This window comes from Solea solea, chromosome 7 (genome assembly GCF_958295425.1).
Source record: "Solea solea chromosome 7, fSolSol10.1, whole genome shotgun sequence".
In the NCBI taxonomy this organism is placed as follows: Eukaryota; Metazoa; Chordata; class Actinopteri; order Pleuronectiformes; family Soleidae; genus Solea; species Solea solea.
In genome coordinates this window covers 22,411,723-22,433,351 of record NC_081140.1, presented here as the reverse complement: position 1 = coordinate 22,433,351, position 21,629 = coordinate 22,411,723, and the positions used below count along the sequence as shown (strand labels likewise).

Below are 21,629 nucleotides of genomic sequence, written 5' to 3'. Positions count from 1 at the left end.
CATTTGAAGAATACTGATCGTCTGATCATTTCCACAGTTCTAAAGCACTACAACACGGTGGATTGAAACATGTATGTGTGTTTATGGACAGAGAGTGAACAAGGTGATACACATGAAATGGCTCCGGCACCGAAATATCCACAGTTATTCAGTTTAGATCTGGCCTGGTGCCACATTGGAACCCATTTTCTGTGTCAAACCCTCTTAACTTTGTGGACTTAATTCACATAAATCTGCGATTGTCATTCAGGATGAGCAGGGGAGCAGGCCTCATGCATGTGTCTGGACCCGACTGAGTCGAAATCTGTAATCCAACCAGACCTCAGCCGGTGACATTTGTTTAATGTTTTACAGTGCGAAGACATGTAGCTGTAAATGTTACTGTATATTGTTTGGTCACCATTTGTCACACAGTACTTGACCTTTCAAATATTTGCACTGGAGCACCTTACAGTATATACAATGCATAAACTGCAGCAAAATTGCAGCAAAATCTGTGGGAAACACGGCTGTTTATGTAACAGTGAGCTAAAATAAACTACAAGTGGACGTGAGAGAGCTCGGAGAAGTTCCTTGGACATCCTTCAGTTTACAGAGAGCTCCGCAAGCTCTGCTGTGCGTAAGATGTTAAGCAGACAGCTGTCCCAGGCAAAGATTGTAATGCAAATTTCTCGAGCTGTTCCACTAATTCCGGTCACAAACAAAACAAGGCGCGCAACGATGTCCCAGCAACGTGTGGTTATTTTGCATTTTCAGCAAATCCTGCCTTATTATCCGCTTCAAGTGCTGAAGAGATCCAGATGCTCCGGGGTTGGACACGACTTAGTCCCCATTCTTGTGCGTGGAGAAGTAAACATGAAAAGACGTTAACCAGAGACCACTGATAGTACAACACTACGGGCACTGAAATCCAGCGGATGCATTAGAGCGCCACTGCAGTTTAAATCAAACTGCTCAGGTTTCCGAAGAGTCAAAACACTGACCCTGAAAGGCCAGCAGCTGCAAAACAGAACACACAGATAAGACCCACACGGGCCTTTACGGTCCTGTATGTTAACAACAGCCATGGAGACCAACAGGGTCCTCTCAAGGATAGAAACAACTAAAGCTATGTGAACATAGCTCTATACGACCCCCCCCTCCTGTCAACCATCTTGTCCAACCTCTGTCCATTTAACACTGAAAGTTGTGGTCTGTGGTGGAACTCTGTAAATTTGGGATTTTTCTGGGACTCACTTCCTAACTCCTGACTCGTCTCTGCTTCAGCTGTGCACATCTACACCTCGTTGCCAAGACTCCGGTCACATGGTGTGAGATTAAGCTGGACAGACAGGTACAGGTCAACCAACTGCTGGTGTTTATTACAGTAATAAAAGAGGTGTGTTCAACTTTATTAATTGACGTGTATCAGGATAAGGCAGACTCTAGCATTAACTCACTGGCGATGCCGCCTCAAATCCACATTCACCTTCTCCTGTAAGCAAGACGTCAGCTTTCATTTAGCGCCTTTAAAGTGGAGCACGCATTCATCACATTACAGCGAATATGCCTGCGCATACAATGTCACAATGTGACAGTGATGGAAAGCTAAAGTTCTACAGGTGTGACGATGATGAAAAGGGATGCTGCATCAAGAGCCCACAGTCATCACTCATTCACTTCACGGGGGCAACGATGCGCAAAATCCTCACCGGCTCCTATAAGCACAACCTCTCAAAGGCTCCCAGTGAATATAATGAGCCTCAATGAGCAGTCGAACACTTCCATCATAAGGAAAATGAGTAATCTCTTGCCATGTCTGGGTATCAGCAAAAGGCTGGGCTTGTGTAGCGTGAGTCAGTACTAACAGTGTGACTAATGGGGAGCATTATATTTAATCAGAACTCTTTGTGTCACTTCCCCCTGCCTCTGCCATCTGCTGCTACTCGTACACATCTGGGTATGAAGGGCACGCCGTGAGCTCCGCCTGGTTTCTCCGATTACTTCCAAGGTGGTTTCAGATGCACGGTGGCAGATAAGACCACAATGACAACGCGGTGGCGCCAACCAAGGAGAGATCATTTACATTCAAAAGGGAAAATCTGAACACGGTACCTTCGCTTACTTTCCTCACACAACCATGTGCACCATTATTACAGCCACTGGTGTCGCATCTGGCTGGTTTGAAATCAGTAAAGAGACGTTAGAATTGACACATGAATCAAATTCATCTGTTGGAAGAGAGTGTACCAGGGGTGGCTCAAAATATCGGTTTTGGGATATATATATCGCCGTTGTGCAGTGCAACGTGATTATCGATCTGTCAGGGCAAATATCGATATTTTATTTAATAAATTAAGGTGCTCTACAGTAAACAGTCCCTTTGCTCAAATGAGTGACTTGGGGCGAACGTTACCTGGCCAAAGAAGAGGGAGATTACAGCGGGATAATGAGGACGAAAGCTACGTTAAAAGATGTTCCATCCACGTTCAATACATAGAGTTTATGCTCTAGAAATCCTGCACTTTTTAACTTTTCACAGACGTTTTCTTTCCTTCAGTTGGACAGATATCGTGATGTATCGCTATACGATTGTCTCGCAATATATTGATGATCACAGAATCGTTGTCTCGTGATATTACTGGTACAGTGAATCGCGTACCCTCTCGTGAGATACCCCGGGATTTCCCACTCCTAACGAGTACCACCTGAATATTTTTACTTGATGAAAATTTGAATCAATAAATAAAAAGTTAGTTACTGCATGTTGCGATTCTTTCTGGTTTCTTTACTCATTTGTGACAGTGACTGAATATCTTTTAGGAAACGTTAATTCAAATTTTACAAACTTTCCTGGAATTTTACGGACTAAATAACTTAAGTACGCGAAAGTACATGACGCCTACCAATAAGGTGCATTGTGTCGTTTGAAAACCTCACCCTCTCTTCTAATCTTCCACAACATCATCCCTTTGGTCTCACAGTGACTTGGTGAAGCCTACATAAATACATTTGCTACTTTGTTATTCAGAGTATACTCTTATCAAATCTATACAGGCGAGGGAAGTTTCAGTTCCTTTGACTATAGTGCAACTGACTCATCACTGTCTTGACCTTCAGAGGAAACAAACTCCTACACAAAGCTGAATTTAAGAATTTTACAATCTATATGTATTTGCGCAGCCCTATGTTCCATAGTGTGAAAAACTGATTGATTGTTTCATTGTTTGTCAGCAGGATTGTATAAAAATTAAAAACTACACAAAATTAAGTTGAATGTTGGTAAGGATCTGTTTTCTTAACTGTTTTCCTTTGCATGATGTTTTTGGACATTTTTGTTCCCCCCTTTCCTCCAGAAATAACTTATGGATCTTTATATTAAGACATTTGTTTGTACGACAGTTTGCAGAAGGATTATCAGACAACTTCCTTTGTCATTCTATTTTTATATTTTTAAAAGCATGAGTGACGTGCAGCGTTGTTTGGCTTTGGTGGAGACAAGTGCTCTCAGTGGCTTTATAATAATTAAGATGTGCGTTCGTGAGCTGACCTACTTGTCCAGTGGTTTGAAGATGTCATGACAAAGCTGAGTGAGAAGTAAAATCCCATTTTTGTTTTTTTTCCACCGTCTCTCAAGTCAAATGTCGATTTACTGCTGCATGGAGGAAACTAGTAAGTGCTGCTTAGCTTTTCAGTTTGACTACAATAACCACATGTGCCACAACCGCCCTTAAGCAGGAGGCACTTGGGTAACAAATTTCCAACTACCACAAACTATCGCCAAGAAGAGCAGCGTTGGTTTCGCAAGAAATGGAAAGACAACACATTACATCACCTTTATAACAGCATATTTAGTAAATGATAACATTGCGCTGTGTTGAATAATAATACTACACCTGCGTCTACAGGTTATAACAAGCTAGATCAAATAAAGTTCCAAGTGACAGCACCACCTTTGCCAAAGAGCAGTGAATATCTTTTTTCTTTTTTTTTTTGTAAGTTATTCTTAAGAAAAAAAAGCTCTTAACTGAACTTAAAAAATTCCAATTCTTCATTAAGTGAACCGTAGTTGAACTTCTGTGTTTAAAAAAAAAAACAGAGTGCAGAGATTCTGCTCTCACCCATGAAAACAATTTCAAATTCTCATTTATGAACTGGATAAAGTGGTTTTAATATGACATTTCCTTTCAAGAACAGTTTGTGAATGAGCCCAAATGCCGCTATGATTTACGAGCAAACGTTTCCCAACCTGAATAACGACGTTTCCCCTTTTTTAAGCGTATTTTGAAATACAATATATCTGTTGCAATTTTAACAAAACAACGTCTCCGTACATAGTAATCTGGCATCAAACATGTTGTTAGGAAGAAATGTTCCCACCACACCACTGCAACGGCTGCATGCTGGGACACGTAGGGCAGAAATGTCATAACCTGGAATTATTGTCATAATAAATATGTATTCAAAACAAATGAGGTGAGTGATATTCAGCTGCAGCAGGCAACTCCATCCACTAAGAACTAGCATCCTCAGTGTTGTGGCGATATACACCAATTGTGAGTCACATCTCACAACTTTTGCCACTTTGATGATGAATCTACACTAAACTTTGGTCAAACAAAGGAGTTTGAACGTAGCGAAGGGTGTCGGTCAGAGGGAGCAAGTGTGCTCAGTCAACCATCCCTGGGTAAACAAATGCCACAAAAGAAAATTTGATCGCTGTTAACGAACTTTTCAGTTCACCGAAGCACAAACATCCCACTAAAAACAAATGGAGATGTCAGATCTGCCATGCACAATGAGTAAACAGTATATCAACACCACTTCATTTTCTTTTTCAGGTCTTCCCACAATACACTGCTAAGAAGGAAACCAAAAGGAATTTCTTCTGACACACAGCACGTCACTGCTGCAAAGCACATTTGCGTCAGAACAACTACTGTCAAATGACACGGAGCATGAGTCTCTGTACATTTTGTCAGAACATGAAAACAGAATGCATTATCCTTCAGTGTTAAAAAAAAAGAAACACGGATGACCTCACAATACTGCTACTGTGATAGGCTGCATTTCTTATTCTGCCCGCAGACGATCATCAAACTACAGCTTGAAGATACCGAATCAATTTGTCAGTGGTCTCATGAGTGCAGTGTTTTCCCTTCTTGCTGTAATCATCCATGATGTCTGGATCAGAAGTAGGAGCTAAAATAAAAGTAGATTCATCCCAAAAGTTGTTGAGGTCAGCTGTTTATGATCTACATTTTTGGAGCCTGACTCATCCACCCTGTGATACTGTACTTTGTGAGAAATCTGCACATCAGAAAGTTTCTCACTGTTATGCCATTTGAAAATTAAAGAGTCACGCTGCATGTTCAGTCTATCCAGACTTGTATACATTCTTCAAAACTATTACAAAGGTACTGAGTGTATTATTATTATTATTATTATTATTACTGGGTGTACTTCTGGCAAAGAAAAATGAAGTGATCACATTCGGAGAAACTAAGAACAAGAGTCAAATTTTTTGTATGAGTTCACATACTTGGCCAAAAGTATGATTCTGAAAGAACACTGCATCAAACAGAAACTCTGAATCGTTTTGTTTGCATCAATAGCACAGAAAATCAGACAGATCGGCAAAATCACCAAAGCAAATCAAACATCTCGTCTATTTCTGCCCCAAAACGTGCGTCAGTAAGAGTGAAAAAGTGAATAATAGCACGTTACAACTTGACTAAATGTAACCGGTACATCCCACCCCTCCTGAATTTTAGCTGCAGTTTCTTCGCCACGTTTCTCGCATACTCTCTAACTTGCTAACTTCTGGCCATCATCTCTGCTTCAGTGGTCTCCAAGCTTTCCGCCTGATTGGTCATGCACTAGCAGGATGCACAGAGGTATGCAGGTGCAGGTTAGTGACGGACACGCACAGCCGCAGCCGATCATTCCACGTAGTTTGACTTAAGCGATTTGTTCAGGACAGTCTTGTGAGAGCTATCAAGACGTGAGAAGGTTTAAAACATCAAAATGGAAATGATTTCAGAGGCAAATTACAGAACCAAGCTGATGAGCCAGAGGAAAAAAAACACGGTAAAGTGCGTCACTGTGAGTTTGACTTGAGCTTTTGATCATTTGTACATAACAACATTACATAGCATTATACATGAAAACATATTTTATCCTACAAGACAATCGTATGGATATATGTCATAATAATATGTAACATTCACTTTTTTCACTAAGTTAAAGGAATACTTTAATTTGGATCTAGTTTTGTATTAGTAGAATAGTAAAAAAAAATGTTCTTCCCAACCTCAGTTGAGTCGAGTCGAGGAATATCTTCATTCTTTTTTTTGTTTTTTTACGTGCGCACCAGTGACTCTTGGTCCGAGGCTTGAACCTGCAACGCTAATTCTGCACTTTTTAGACCCACTCATAGGGGGACGGGACCTCATTCCCAGAATGTAAACAGTGTCCACCATCTTTGCTAACAGCTAAGCTAACAGGACCAAAAGTGTCACTGGTGGGCACGTAACAAAGAATATGAAGATATTTCTCAACTCAGAGGAAAACTGAGGTTGGGAAGCACAATTTTTCAAAAATACTACCCCTATTCTAGTAATACAAAGCTAAATACAAAAGTATTCCTTTAAAGTAACCTTAACTTTTGACAACTAAGTGCTCACCAGCTCTTTTTTATGTGTCCAGGATGTTTTTGTGCCAGTTGAAATTAAAATTCCCCACAGTCTGTCCTCATATTTTGTGTTTGTGTAAGAATAGGACAGAAGACAGGTCCAGGTGACCTTGGCGTTTGACCACCAAAATCTATTCAGGTCATCATTGAGTCCGAGACTGAATGTTTAAAATTTGGAAAAATAATCCCCTCAATTCCTGTTATGTAGTAAGTATAAGAAAGGGATGGATGGACCAACACATGGACAACAGACGGGCGCACAGACAACCTGAAAACATAATGCCTCTGGCTATGACTGTCCCTGACATTCAAAAAAAGGAAAGAAAAAATCAATGGGATCCAATTTCCCTATGAACAACACTATTTTCAGCCCAGATGATGGAGTCTTCTTGATAGATGGAAAATACAGATATATACTCACAGACCAATTTAATTTCTTTCCCTGTCATGGGACCTCTGTCACAACACTTCCTGTAGGCACCATCCACAGGAAGTCTGGCATCTGCTATTGGTGCAATAATTAAGTTCTGGACAGAAAACACACGGGCCAAACCAGAGTTCATGGCAAAGGACAGGATATTATGACAAAGGTTCAAACTGGGCCACAATGGGATTTTCACAATGAATGGAGAGGAGCGGATGAAAGTGCAATGTTATGACAAACAACTGTGACTTTCATGCATTCGTTTTGCATCGGTGTCGATATGACTGTCTGTCACTTACACTCAGAGTGAGGTGAACTACAAAAATATGTAATCGATTAATCTGTCGATTAATATCTCGATTAACTGAGTACTTCTTTGGTCTATAAAATGTCAGAAAATGTTGAAAATATTGATCAAAAACACTTAAATTGATGAATTGATTATCAAAATAGACGATTAATATGGTAATTGCTCAATAATCATTTAATTGTATCAAATATTGAATGGAGGTAAAAAAGAAAACTGCCTGTATCTAACTTCTTTATTATAAACAAAAGGGGCTGCAACATTTTAAGTGAATCAACTACTATTTTCAACATCAATTATTCAGACACTTCAGGGCGTCATCATTTTAAAGCCGAGGTTTCTGCTTGACTACCTTCATTACGTAAGGTAACGTTTGTGTTACTCGGGTAAATCAGACATTTTAACACCAAACAAACAAAACCACACAACTGAACGCGGTGATGTTGGTAGCAGAGGTGGTAGGAGACCGACAACTCCTATGTCCTGAGCAGGTTAAATTGCTGTTTTTGTCAGTGGACGTTGGTGTGCGGGAGGGATTGGTTTACTAAGTGACACAGACTTCAGTGTTCTGCCAGAAAAAGGCCGTCAAACAGCAAGTTGTTAAAATAGTGCACTCTTTAGCTGACGCAGATGAGGTTAAAATCTATTTTTTTCTGTTGTCCACAGTCCTGAGACCACCCCCAGCTGTGAACAGAGCACAGTCAGCTGTATGTAACTCACTCATTATATATAATATCTCAAACAACCCAACACATTCACACTGAACAATAACCAGTAAAGCTACAATAATAAATGAATGAATCAACAATGAAAAAACGGCCTTCTGTCAACAAGCAGCCCAGTAAACACGTCTTTGAATAATAAACTAATCTGACTTTGATACTGCAGGCACATAAACACCCCAGTTTTGTAGCTTCTGGGGGAAGGCCCACATGAGGGCCCGCAGATAAAGTGGAACAAGGAACATGTCTGTGTGAGCACTGGGTGTCTGTCAAAGCAGGAACTGGGAGGCGTTCTCGTTTGACCTCCGAGGGCAAGGACTTCCCAAAGCCCCTCTGCATAACAACAGCCGACCCGGCAGCTGACAGTAGGACACAGGCCCGCCACTGCCGCCGCCGCCGCCACCGCTCTACCTTGAAAACTCACTGACTCCTTCCTCCTCTCTTCCGCTTGTGCACCACGTACAGGGAGTGAGATGGCAAAGCCCTCGGAGAGTGGCAGAAGCAGCAACTATCACCTCTCCGATTTGATCTGTCTGGAATGTGGCAGTGCTTTACCGTATGTGAACAGACATGTTTTTTTTTTTGTGATGTCAGACACCACGGCGGACAAATGGGAGGGCTTAGCCAACGGTAGCAAGATCCTGAGCTGAGAACATGACTCAAATTGTTTACAGTATGACCCCGGCGCTTGTATGATTAATATAATGCAAGCAAAGAAGGATTCATGACTCACTAGGATGACGTATGAAGCGCGTAAATCAACACTGGAAGGCACACAGAGGAGTAAATCAATATTTTCCTCAGCCAGGTAATCTTATTATTTAATTTTTTTCCCCTTTATTTGAGCTTTAAACAAGGACAAAAACTGCTTTAGGAGATACAACCTCCACAAATGGAGCAAAACACATAGTAACTGCCAGACTATGAACAATAGAGGTCAATATATGAACATGGGATTCTTATTTACTTGCTAAAATAAATCAGGCTCCCATTAAACAGACATATTTTTCTTTTCCCCATCAACTCATAAGTAACTTTAACAGAACTATGCGAGAGGCACTGCATAAGTGCTGGATTAGTGAGTTGTTTTCATGTTCCTTCGGCTTATTCTGGACACTGTTCAAAAGGAGAAAAAAAAAAAACATCAACCAGGCCACACCCACTCCCCTGTAAAGCACTGCCCACCTCTGGAGTCTCAATCAGCCCCAGAGAAGAAAGAAAACTCCGACCGAGTGATTCATTTAGCAGCTCTGAGACAAGAGTGCGCAACTGTTTCCCTTAGGTGGATGCGGCGCAGGAGAAAAAGTGACTACACAAAGCAGTGCTATCACATGTTGGGGGGGGCAGAAAGTTCATGTCCATCATGTGTTTGAGTCAGTGACTTAATCACATTTGTAAACGGTTAGAAAACATTAAACCGGGACTAGTCATGCTTCTTACCGAGAATAAACATGTTGCCTCCTGCCTGCACCAGCTGCTGGATCCTAGCTTCAACTGCCACCAGTGTTTTTTGCTCCCGGTCTTTGCATATGATTTGCATGCCACACTTGTGTGGGGGTAGTACCAGTTTTTTCTTCTTTTTTTTTTTTTTTACCTGACACTAAATTCCACACGACGATAGCTGTGAGCCACGTTTTCAGACACTGACAGAGGAAGTCACAGGTAGAAGAATATCTTCTTTTCTTTTTTTTAATGACGGATGCTCTGACTAATTAACTTAGGCTTGGGAAAGACTCCATGTCAGGGAAGGGTGGAATATTGACAGAGTGTGTCATGTTGAGGATTGAAACAGCCTTCCTGTGTCGCAAATAATCTTCTAAACAAGGGGGCACAAAGTTGGGCAGGGCAATAATTTATTAACAATAATTATATAGCAATGTAGAGTGGTTTTCTGCAATAGCAATATGCCAGAGGATCGAGATATATCACTTTTTAAGTATGATTGCTGTGAATGTTCTATCAGTTGCTGCTTGTTTAAATTTTAAGACCAACAGATGATTAATCGATTAATAATCAAACCACGAAAACAATCACCTTCTAATTAGGTAACAAACCAATGAGTCTGGGTGTCTTGTGTTTTAAGTTCTCTGATTTCAGCTGCTTAAATGTGAATATTTAATGGTTTCTTAAGCTCTTCTGTGACCACAAATTGTTTGGGTTGAAGAAAATATATATTTGGAGGACCGAACTTTTTTTGACGGTTGTTTCCAGAATTTTTTTTATCAAATAATCAAGAAACTGTTCACTGCAGCCCCCTTTAATGTCTTCAACTTTCCGTCGGGAACAAAAACCAACCCTTCATTGTTAAATTATGAAAATGTTCCTTCCAGTTCTGGCATCATAAACGTAAGTGTTTTTTTTTTTGTTGGTTTTTTAAAACTGTTTCAGAGAACACGTCAGTCACAGCCCCAAAAACAGCTCATACCAATATAATGATGATGATGGGACGATGGGAACACCTTCCTTCAGGCTGGAACGTGTGTGTGAAAGTAGTATCTGAAAATACCCCTTGACATCGGGACGTCAACTATGTCAAATGACAGCAAATCTAGTAAATGGCCCTGATTGTCCATAGCCTGACTTTAAGTGGAAGGAATTTCAGATGGACAGATTATCACATTCACAAGTCTGCCTGTGTGGACACTCAATCTCATGACACTGTTTTTTGTCCTGAGACTAAGTGAGAGTGTGTGTGTGTGTGTGTGTGGAGTTGTTTATCGGTTATTGGCCAGGGTGACACGCAGGTTGAGAAGGCCTGAGATGCTGCTCTGTTGCCTGACCAGGGCCATTATATTAGCTCCATTATGCCTGGGTGAGAATTTTTTTTTTCTGCTCCTGTTGTTTATACAGAACTGCAATGAACAATGCAAAGTTTTTCCCCCTGTACCGTTTGCAGCTGCTGTTCCGTACTGACCACGGTGGTCTCTATGTAAACATTGACTGGCTCAAAAGTGGAAGACAATAAGGGAAAAGTCACCGGACAGAGAATAGAAGAAAGGGGGGCTGGGGTCGCAGTTGAAGACATTCAAGGATGGATTTCCAGATGAAACACTGAAGATGACATCATGGCAAAGTCAGCTAGTAGGAACACGGAGAGGCCTGGTAATGCAACACCATACATAAACAGTGGACAGCTGTATTTACAGGAGATTGTCTCATGGTTGTATCTGCTGCCATAAATCCTATTACCTGATTTGCAGCCATTGCCCCCCACCTCCTGCATCCAGCCAGAGCTTTGGCTTGAATAAAGCTTTATCAGGGCACTAGAGTGCTGTGCCATTAATACTACACTACTGTGGTAAAACATGGTCACACACACATATGTTTGATTACCTCATCATGATCGGATAAAGCAAAATGACAGTTTGAGTGTTTGTCTGAAAGCTGCTTAGTCTAAACTGTAGCCAGCTGTCAGACAGGATTACACCTTATGTTGACATAACACAGTGTGAGTGTGTTGTCATTTTTTAAAAACTTTACATTTCTGCATCTGTAAAGAACTGCAGCTGTAATTCCATAATCTGGGATGATGTGTGGTGCCTCCTGTAGGTCAGATGAAGAGGTCCACATGTTGGTGGGATGCACCTGCTACAACTGGACTATATATATATACACACACACACACGTGTGGGTTTGACATTTTTAAAAAAGGAGGATAAATAGACATGAGAAACTTGTGAGCACAAACTCTGCAACAGTCGAACTCTGAAACAAAAGCAAAAGTGGGATTTACTCACATATCTTCTGAGCTTTTTCTCCGGCGGTGACTTCCTCAGCCAGCCCTGGCAGACGACTTCTCCGCCGCTCATGTTCGTCGTTTTCAGCCCGTTTCCTCGTTCTCTACAACCGCCGTGTCACTAGTACATTTCGGCTGAAGCTGGAGCCGAAGCCTCTTCAAAGTGCGGTCTGCGCTCTGCTCCCACGGCTGCTGCTGCTGCAATCCGCTGCCCCCATTTGATGTGAGAGAAACTGTGGAGTAGTAGTGCGAGTCGGAGATTGTCAGCCGCTCCTGGTGGCAACTGTGCGCAAAAAGAAAAGAAAAAACGCCCGTGGGGAGGAAAAAACGCGTAAAGCCACTGTTTGGAGAATTACGCACAAGCCAGCTGACTAGGTGCCGCGGGCCAACTCAACCGATGCAGGGTGAGGAAGTATCATAGGGTGTCTGCAGTTTGTTTTCCCAACTCATACCACGCCCACGGAGCAAAAAAAAAGAGGGATGGGCTGCGCTACTTGGATGAACAGGATGGGAAAAGCTGCTCGTCACAAAGTAGCTCCAAGAATTTTAAATAATGGAGGATTCTTACACGCTGCCGTGTGAACACACCCGCGCGTAACGGTTATTATTAAGTGAAATAGTTCAATCTCAAATACAGTTATTATATTTCCCTTCAAAATTATAATTAAACATGTCTTTCATGGCCAAATCCTACAATTAAGCACCAGCCACAACTGTGTAAGAGTGCACTTCTTGAACTTGTTCTCTCTCCTTATTCTGGGAAATGGAATATGAAATCAATAAAGTCAGCAGCTGCCGTTGTTGTTGAGGACTGAGTAAAAGGGTCTCAACGGCACAGAGCGGAAAAAAGCACCATCTTGTGGAAAGATGAAATATTTGACAGATGCTTGGCAAATTTGAAAATGAAATGTGGAAGTTGTAAGAGACAGACAGGATGAACATTTCCATGGGAAGACGCAAACAATGATTTCAAACAGAAGTATCAGTGTTTTATACTAGATATTTGCAGATAGAGTATACTTTTTACACAGAAATACACCAATTTATTTTTTCAACAATGCAAAAACAGACACAGCTTTAAATTGTTTTACTTGGCTCACACTTTTTCTTTTTTTTTAAAGAACACAAGAATGGGAAAACCTAGCAAAAGGAATCACATCTTTTATGTTGTCCACGCCAAGGATGCATTGTAAAAATCGCTCAAATCCCAGGCCAAAGCCACCGTGGGGGACCGAGCCAAACCGCCGCAAATCCAGATACCTGCAAAGAAAGGACATTATCATGAAAACTCTGTTGGTATGACGTTTTTCTGTTTTAGTTTTGTTTTTAAAATGCTGTGCGTGTAAATATTAAGGCGAGTTATTTTACCAACTGTAGGTGTCTTCCAATCCAACCCTGGCAAAGTACAATATAAATGTTAAAACACAAACTCAAGTCCAGCAGCAAGTCTGTTGCATTAATACTCACAGCATTTTTCCTCTACAGCTACTCAACCAACTTGCATTATTAATTGGGAAAATAACCCATTCAGATTTGGAGCAGACCCAGTTAAGAAGGTGGACAGAGGCATTTACGTTGCAAGATTAATTACACATCATTTCATCATCACTTGTATATATAGAGGCATACACATGTAGAATAATATCTAAGAACATGTTAAATATGGTGTGGATTTTGCCAATTATTTTGGTGATGTACATCAAAACCCTCAAAACTTTCTTTCAGGTCACAATAGCTATTGAATTACGTTGTACCTTGTCATTCCTAGACAATGTACATAATGTAGTTACAATACACTTTCAAAATGAAAAAGGAATGATGTAAACTCTTCATGTGTTGTGTTGAACACTGTATGGGAAAACGAGACTGTGGAGATTTTGCTTTGACTTTAATTCATTTAAAGCATTCAAGAAAGATATCAACAACTCTTGAATACTTTACGGTCAGGCCTCGCAATCGTCCTGGAGAATGTGTTTCTTACTTTTCCAACCGAGCGCTCAGCAGATCCAGCCTCTCTTCTCTCAGCGAGCCCCCGCAGAGCTCTCCAACTCCAGGCACAAGAAGATCCACAGCTGCTGCCTGCAAACAAAACAACGTTCAAAGTAACCTCACATAACGCAAACCCCGCCGCTGCAACAACCCAGCTGATGTTACAATACAAGGAAGCAACCGAGCGGCCACATTATTGATTCACTCAAAAAAACACAGGTCTTACTGTATGCCTGGGATGGTCCTGGTTGTCTCTTGCATAAAACGGCTTGAGATCATAAGGATAATCAGTGACAAAGACCGGAATGTTGCCACAATGTTTCACCAGGTATTTCTCGTGTTCCGTCTGAAGGTCACAACCCCACTGTGTGAGAGAAGTGCTCAGGTCAGAGTGGGTCATATTCATAAAAGATAGGTAAAACTGAGGAAGTCATGAACACTCACGTTTGTGGGGAAAACAAATTTCTGAGTGCTGTGGTTCAGGATGTCGATCCCTTCACTGTAGGTAATCCTACAAACAGATGTGGATAATATTCCTACAAGACCTTGAATATTTGACCGATATCAGTAAGTTTAGAGAAAAAGAACTCACATGGGGAATTTCTTCTTCATCATAGAATCTAAAGTGCCCTTTAAATATAGAGATGCAACAGGAATAAAAATGTAAATTGAGATTAATAAGGGGTTGGTAGTTGAGGAGCCTGAGGCCTGTACTACGAAACAGGGTTTTCGGTTATCGAGAAAATTGGGGTTTAACTTCTCATGAATCCGCTTCACTTTATTGAGGTAAATCACAGATGCTAATTTATGCTGAACCTCTAATCTGTTCCAGAGCAGAACAAAGTTTGTGATTCAAAAGCCAAATCACTGACCAATCAGATCACTGGAAAAACAGAAGTCATCACAGTGAGGAGGACAAATAAGTTTGTGGCAAAGAGACAAATAATATGGAGCAATAGATATTTTTATGGGTGAGTGAATGGCTTTTACTGACAGACTTTCCGTGTGTCCACTATGGTTTGAAAACAGCATCTAATGAACAGAGGGAGAGTTAAAAACCCTTAATAACTACTTCGTTTTATTTGATTCTATCTGAGCTGCTCACAACAACACGAGAAACTTTAGCTTAATTCGGAAAACATTTCTCGTGATTCTAAATAAACCTTAGTTAGACTCCGCTTTCTCTGGCTCTTCCACATGAACACGATCATAGCTGGATAAGAAAACTAAGGGTTAAATTAACTGGTTCGTAACGGACATCACTGTACCGGTTACCCAGATGGTTTTTGTTAGGTTAAGCCAAACCTGATAATGAAAACACATCCACAGTTTTTTGTTGAACTCTCTTCGTAGCACAGGCCCCCAGGCAATGTGCAGAGTTAAATAAGTGTCCTTCAGGACTCACCCTGTGTCCGGGAGTCACATGCTTATGGAACAAGTCCATATCCTCTGCACAGTGAGCCAAGACATGCTCTGTAGCAGATCTGAACATGTCCTCCATGACCTAAGGAGTGGACCCAGTTTAATAATTAAAGTTCTGCTGAGACACTGTGCACAAGGGCACCTATTTAGAGTCGCACAAGGTCAGGGTACAAAAAGATTTTGTGCCACTCTATATATCACATGGCGATACTGCATTTGGGGACAATGACAGGGTGTACCTGAGTGAGATCCTCCAAGGACTGTGTGAAGGAGAGTTCGGCCTCCACCATGTAAAACTCAGCCAGATGGCGGCGGCTTTGGGAGTTCTCTGCACGAAATGTTGGCCCAAATGTGTAGACACGGGAAAAAGCTCTGCAGGAGGATGAGTGACAAAAGGTAATTAGAAATGTTCTTCAGGGCGTGTGGACATGTCTCTCAGGCGAGACACACGAGGCAGTTAAAGACCTGTAGATTACCATGAGAGAAAACAGTTAAATACAGTGCTTAATCTCAACCTGACAGAGCAGATTATGTCACGCGTCTATCTTTGTATACTAAATTGTTTTTAACCTTTAAAATCACATTTTGAAGTGAAACTTTTAGCTCTGTATTAGACGTTATTCCTGACCTCCAAACGCCCGTCAACACGTACAATGTGACCATTTTTGTACACTTGGCATGTGCGTGAAGCAGCCCGTTGACTTGCAGTTGGTAAAAAATAATAATAATAATAATATGAACAAGAAAAAGGATGGGATGACATATTGATAGAGCAATATTACAGAAGCACATTGCATTCACTTCGGAGTAATTATTTCTGTTTCTCTGAGTAATTTATTTTTTGGTCTGTTTTTCGCACAGTGTGCAGCTGAGGCGCCAGAATCGCATTAGTTGATGTGATGGGGCATGTATGTGCGGGCAGGAGTCTCCATGGGTCCATGGGAGTCACTTGCAGGCTGGAGGTTCTTGCGAGTGTTCGAAGTATCTTGAGAATTCAGAAAAAAGAATTACCACGAAAAACAGGGAAAAATTACTCAGGAAAATTATGAATTACAACCTGCAACCCTCATGTGGAGGATAAAACAGTAGAAGGATGGACGGATGGATGGATGGATGAGTCTAAACAGATTTCCCATCAGTTTGACTCACCATTGTCACTACTTTATGGCTTCTCATGGAAGTGCTTACTACAGGAGTGAGGGTGATATAAACTGAAATGAATAGACCAAACAAGAAGTTGAAAGTGGGATAATGGCAGACAGCAGAGAAAAGGATGTAACTGCTCCTTACTTGTGAAAGGAGGACTGTGTATTCTTCAGTAAAACAGCTATCATGATGTGTCTGCTAAATCAGTTCATTCTTTTAAATCGAGCCTGAATCCTACTTGTTTACCACTGTGTTTAAATAAAAATGTAATTATCATCACTGCTGAAACTGTGTTAATGTAGCTTAAGAAAATAAATGCAAATAAACAAATAAATATTAAAATGAATTCATATACTTTATCTCACCCTGACAACACCTCCAAATGAAGCTGACCGGACACGGTCAGGAAGGCGGGGACAGAGAAAAAGTTCTCCTCTTCCTCAGTCTTTGGCCATGATGGCTGTTGTTTAAAAAAAAAAAAAGGTTTATAAAAGTTTAAAGGTTAGAAGAAGAAAAAAAACAAACGACAGGCAAAAACGCTGGAGGTGACAAGTCATCAACGCCAGGAAACACTGCTGTGTTTAGAGAATAGCGCCTTAACTTTTAAGAACATCTGTAACCACATTTATAAATACCTCGACCTGAAAGAGCTCCCCTGCGCCTTCACAGTCATTTGAAGTGATTATTGGAGTGTGAATGTGCACAAAGCCATTTTCCTAGAAAATAAAAGAAAGCCCAAATAAATACAGAAAACGTTATGCATTCTGTTACAATCCCTGCTCCGCTCTGACCGCCTTACTTTAAAATATGAGTGAATAGCTGCGGTGGCCTCACTTCGTATCCTTAACAGCGAACTGAAGGCGTTCGTTCTACACCTGAGATGAGGAAACTGGCGGATGTACTCAAGGCCGTGTCTCTCTTTGATTTTAAAAGGAAAATCCTGAAAGACAAAATAAACAGTAGGTAGTGTAAGTATGCATATGTGTCTTACAGTATGTGCCGAAGCAACTTTGCATGAGGAAAACATGTCGTTACCAGAGGATTACATTTTCCAACCACATGGATTTTGTCTGCTTCCAGTTCCACTGACTGTTTGTGGTGTGGGCTTTTCTTAAGAACCCCTGTGACTTCAACAGCACTGCCAAAAGTGAGCAACCTTAATATGAAAAAAGACGAGTTACACATGAGATAGTCATAGAGTCATATATGTATGTGCACCAGAGCCTGAATGATACCAGTCTTGGGAAATGAATATTACATCAGAGATATGTATGTTTATAAAGAATTTAACAAGTTTCCATACACTAATGTGGATACAATACTATAATATAGTATTATTGGCCAATTGATCAATCAGTTGAACTGTAATGTGTGACCTCTTCTCATATTTCTCAAAAGACAACACAAAAAACAACTTAAGCGCTTACGAATCATTCAGCTGTGCATCAGCAAAAACCTGCAACGACTGCAAAGAACTGCCGTCATTCACATGGAGGAAGAGATTTGCCTTCTGGGGTCTGACAGAGCGAACCCAACCCTACAAAAGAGAAGGTAAAGAAGTCCATTTTGACAGATGTGCTGTCACTGTTGCAAACACACTATTATCAAAGTACGTTTTCAATTCTTTAACTGACCACAGTTCAGGATAACACAGAGTACTTAAACCTACTGGCACTGATTCTGGCAGTTTGAGTCTATGAGTATCATAAAGATAAACACTTTGTGAGCTATTCCCACCTGCTCAGCAAACTCACACAGTGCATTAAAAAAGGGTTCAGGTGCAGAGTGGGAATGAAAGCAAACCATTATAAGTCAGTGACCCATCCAAATGGTTCTGAAGCTGTTACTTTACAAAAAAAGAATAACTTTCCTCCTTCTTTCCAATAGAAAATTCATGTAATATACAGATTTCATATGGACCACTGTTGAGCAATGTATCTGTGTACATAATATGCCATGTAAATATTCCAGTTACACACAGTTTATAATGTAATGTTAATGATTAATACTTTCCTATAGTTACTTGATTTTATAATCCATGCTTACGATTTATTAGCGCTGCAATGATTATTAATTGATTACTACGTTAATCGTCAACTATTTTGATAATCGATTATTCGGTTTTAGAGTTTTCTAATAATTAATACAAGCTTTGTGATTTTTCAGCTTCTTAAATGTCAATATTTTCTGGTTTCATTGCTCCATTTGACAAAGAAATCATTATAAATGAAAAATGTTGGTTTGAGAGCATCATCATTTCAAGATTCAGGAAACAGCGATGAACATTTTTCAGCATTTTCTGACATTTTATGGACAAGACAAATACTAAAATAATCGACAGAGTAATCGATTATGAAAACAATCGTTAGTTGCAGCTCTAATATTTATTACTAGGGCTCGGTCGAAATATGGATTTGGTGATAGATATCACCGTCTGGCACTGCTCAAGGGAAACTTGGGCAGAAGATACCTGGCCGAAGAAGAGGGAGGTTAATGGCGGGGAAATTCCCCATCCAAGTTCAATACATAGACCATATACACTTCTCTATGTTGTGAATAAAGAGAAATCCTGCACTTTCAACTTTTGACGTACATTTTCTTTTCTTCAGTTAGACAGATATTGTGATGTATCACTGTATGATTGTCTTAAAATATATTGATCATCACAGAATCGTTGTATCGTGATATTTTTGGTATTGTGGACCAGGTATCGTGTATCATATCGTGAGGTTGCCTGTGATTGCCACCATTATTTAATTTATTTTATTTTTTTAAATAATTCACTACTGTTTGTACTGTTTGGGACGAATGAAGATCTATCTAATCCACTCTTATCTTAAAATATGTAAAATAATCTTGCTTGTTATTGCAATTTAATGGCTACAAGTACACAGAAATAATTTAAAACATTAATGAAGTATTTCATTGTAAAACAGGTCATAGTTGATTAATAATGAATGAAATACAGTGTATCAGCTGTCAGTGGTTTGCTAATAATTTCTTGAAGACAATAGGTTTTGAACACATGTAAGTTAAAGATAACATGAATTATAAAGGTTGGTTAGTGGTTCACATTTATATTTCAAACACAGTGACATTAGTGTTCTGTGTTAATGCAAAAACAGGCAGCATGTTGTCGCTTTACAGCACAGGGAATACATTACAAATTGAAAGAAAACCACAGAGGTAACGTTACCTGAACTTTCACATGTTGCCCAAACTCAGTAGCTGACAGAGCTTCGGACACTCTGAGAGTCGATGGCGTCTTCTTCTTACAATAATGTCGAACATTTAATAAAATCCACCGAGAAACAGACAGCGTTTTAGCTGCAGACTGAAACATCGTGTAAAAACAAAAAGCTGCTGCGGCAGGAGCTGCTGCTGCGGCTACGGATACAAAAAAACACTAAAACAACAAGACTGTGAGAGAATTTGGTTTAAATTAACAATCTGTGTGACGGCATTTATAACATTTACAGCGTTTACTTTTCAGATGTGACTTTCACGCTGAGCCAATTCTCTTCCTGTTTGGATATTTCACGATTCGTCGGATCCAGTCACGTGGTTTATAAACCGTCCAGTCAGATTCGAGCTCCTACACTGTGAGTATGGCGGCTCATAAGTGCCACCGAAAATGTAATTTAAAAAAAAGTCGATAACATGAAATAATAGTACATTAAAAAAAAGTCATTAATTTTATGACGAATATATTTAATAACCATGATTAAAAATACAGAGCAGTGACATGTGTAACTGACAAATTAAATTTGAACGTTTCAAATAATTAAGGTTTACAAATAGGTCACAATTTAATTAATCAAAGTATAATAATGAAATTTAACCTTGGGTTCCTTTTATTATTTTTCATTATTTATTTTTACATACATATAATTGTGCCTCATTTAACGCCCGTGGCTTGACATTTGTATCTGTACTAATCATCCATTACTTTGCGTTCCATCTTTCCATCCTTATTAGTCACAGGTTATTGTCTTTTTTATCCAGCCGCAGTATAATAATTAAAACATTAAATAATTCATTTATTTTTTATTGAAATCCATTCATTTATGGTGAATGGGCTACATTTTTACATTAATAATACTACATCTTTTATAAACTTTATATATATATATATATATATATATATATATAAACATATAGATGTATGTATATATATCTATATATATAGCAATTTGTCTATCACCCACTGATTCACACAGAGCTGTCAGAGTTGGTGAAGCCTCTTGCTCAAGGACACGCTGACATGTTGACAGACCCTCTGATCTTCTTATATGTGGAGGATATAACTGAACAATAAACAAATATAAAACAAATGTGTATAATGCTTAGTTGGTTGTGCAATTCTCTTTTTTTTATTTGATCAAATGTCTGATTAATAATTTGTTGACACTTGTGGCTCTGCATACTTGTGCTTGAATAGACTTTTTGAGTTTGAAATGCCACAATTTTACTTGCTTTTATGTTTAAAAAATATATATATTACAGTGTGATAACAGTTTAGTAAAAGGAAATTAAATGTGAGACTTAATGACATGCAACGAGAGTATTATGCAAATGTGAAATCACTGTAAAACAATCTGAGAATTAGCATTTTTAAGTGCTTTAGTCACCTCTGAATTTACACTTAATTAAATGCAAAATAAATAAATAAATATGATGTTACTCTCTGCTCGCTCTAAAAAAAAAACATTGAATATGCCAATATATTCCTATTAGCATGTGAATGTGAAGTGAATATGAAGGCAAGCCCTGTGTCTTGGTGTAAAAAAAAAAGAAAGAAAGAAAAGAAATTGTGACAAATATTCTAATGCATGCTAAATCTAGTCTTCAGGTCCAATGAGCAGAATATTTCACACAGAAGGACCAGAGCCCAAGCTCAATTCTACATCCAGAGAGTGCCAACACATGCGGAGTGATTCAATAGTGTAATGAAGCAGGCAGAACAGCCATCACAACCGCATGGAAATCCTCTTTAATCTTGCATGAGGTATCTGCCGTCAGTGTGGAGTCCATGTGTGCGCAAGCCCTGTTAATTCAATACCCACAACGACACTTGGTTTATTCCCACCATTTGCTGCAGGAGTAAATCAGATCATGCCAGCAACGTAATAAGATTCCATAGACAATTATTCACCTGGTCTCGCCTGTCAGCTCTGGAGCCCCTGGTCTGGGTCTGGCAGCAAACACAG

The 21,629-nt window shown here is 39.8% G+C and overlaps 2 protein-coding genes across 3 annotated transcripts in view; both read right to left on the bottom strand.

Moving 5' to 3' along the window:
- Positions 1–12,712, bottom strand: part of gab2 (GRB2-associated binding protein 2) — a 42,565-nt gene extending 29,853 nt beyond the window's left edge. For both annotated transcript variants that reach the window (XM_058633820.1, XM_058633821.1), the window contains exon 1: positions 11,864–12,712. In XM_058633820.1, the coding sequence (XP_058489803.1) occupies positions 11,864–11,935 (72 nt within the window). In that variant the 5' untranslated portion in view covers positions 11,936–12,712. The remainder of the gene's footprint in view (positions 1–11,863) is intronic.
- Positions 12,713–12,882: 170 nt separating this feature from the next.
- On the bottom strand, positions 12,883–19,977 carry nars2 (asparaginyl-tRNA synthetase 2, mitochondrial). Its single transcript, XM_058633824.1, has 14 exons — positions 19,616–19,977; positions 17,847–17,956; positions 17,455–17,575; positions 17,219–17,359; positions 17,055–17,135; positions 16,785–16,879; positions 15,513–15,645; positions 15,257–15,355; positions 14,444–14,481; positions 14,296–14,362; positions 14,078–14,215; positions 13,844–13,941; positions 13,231–13,257; positions 12,883–13,122 (listed from the first exon to the last, which is right to left on the bottom strand). Exons 1-14 carry the CDS (start codon positions 19,760–19,762, stop codon positions 12,978–12,980), a joined length of 1,440 nt encoding a protein of 479 aa, XP_058489807.1. The 5' UTR covers positions 19,763–19,977; the 3' UTR covers positions 12,883–12,977.
- Between the last annotated feature and the right edge of the window lie 1,652 nt (positions 19,978–21,629).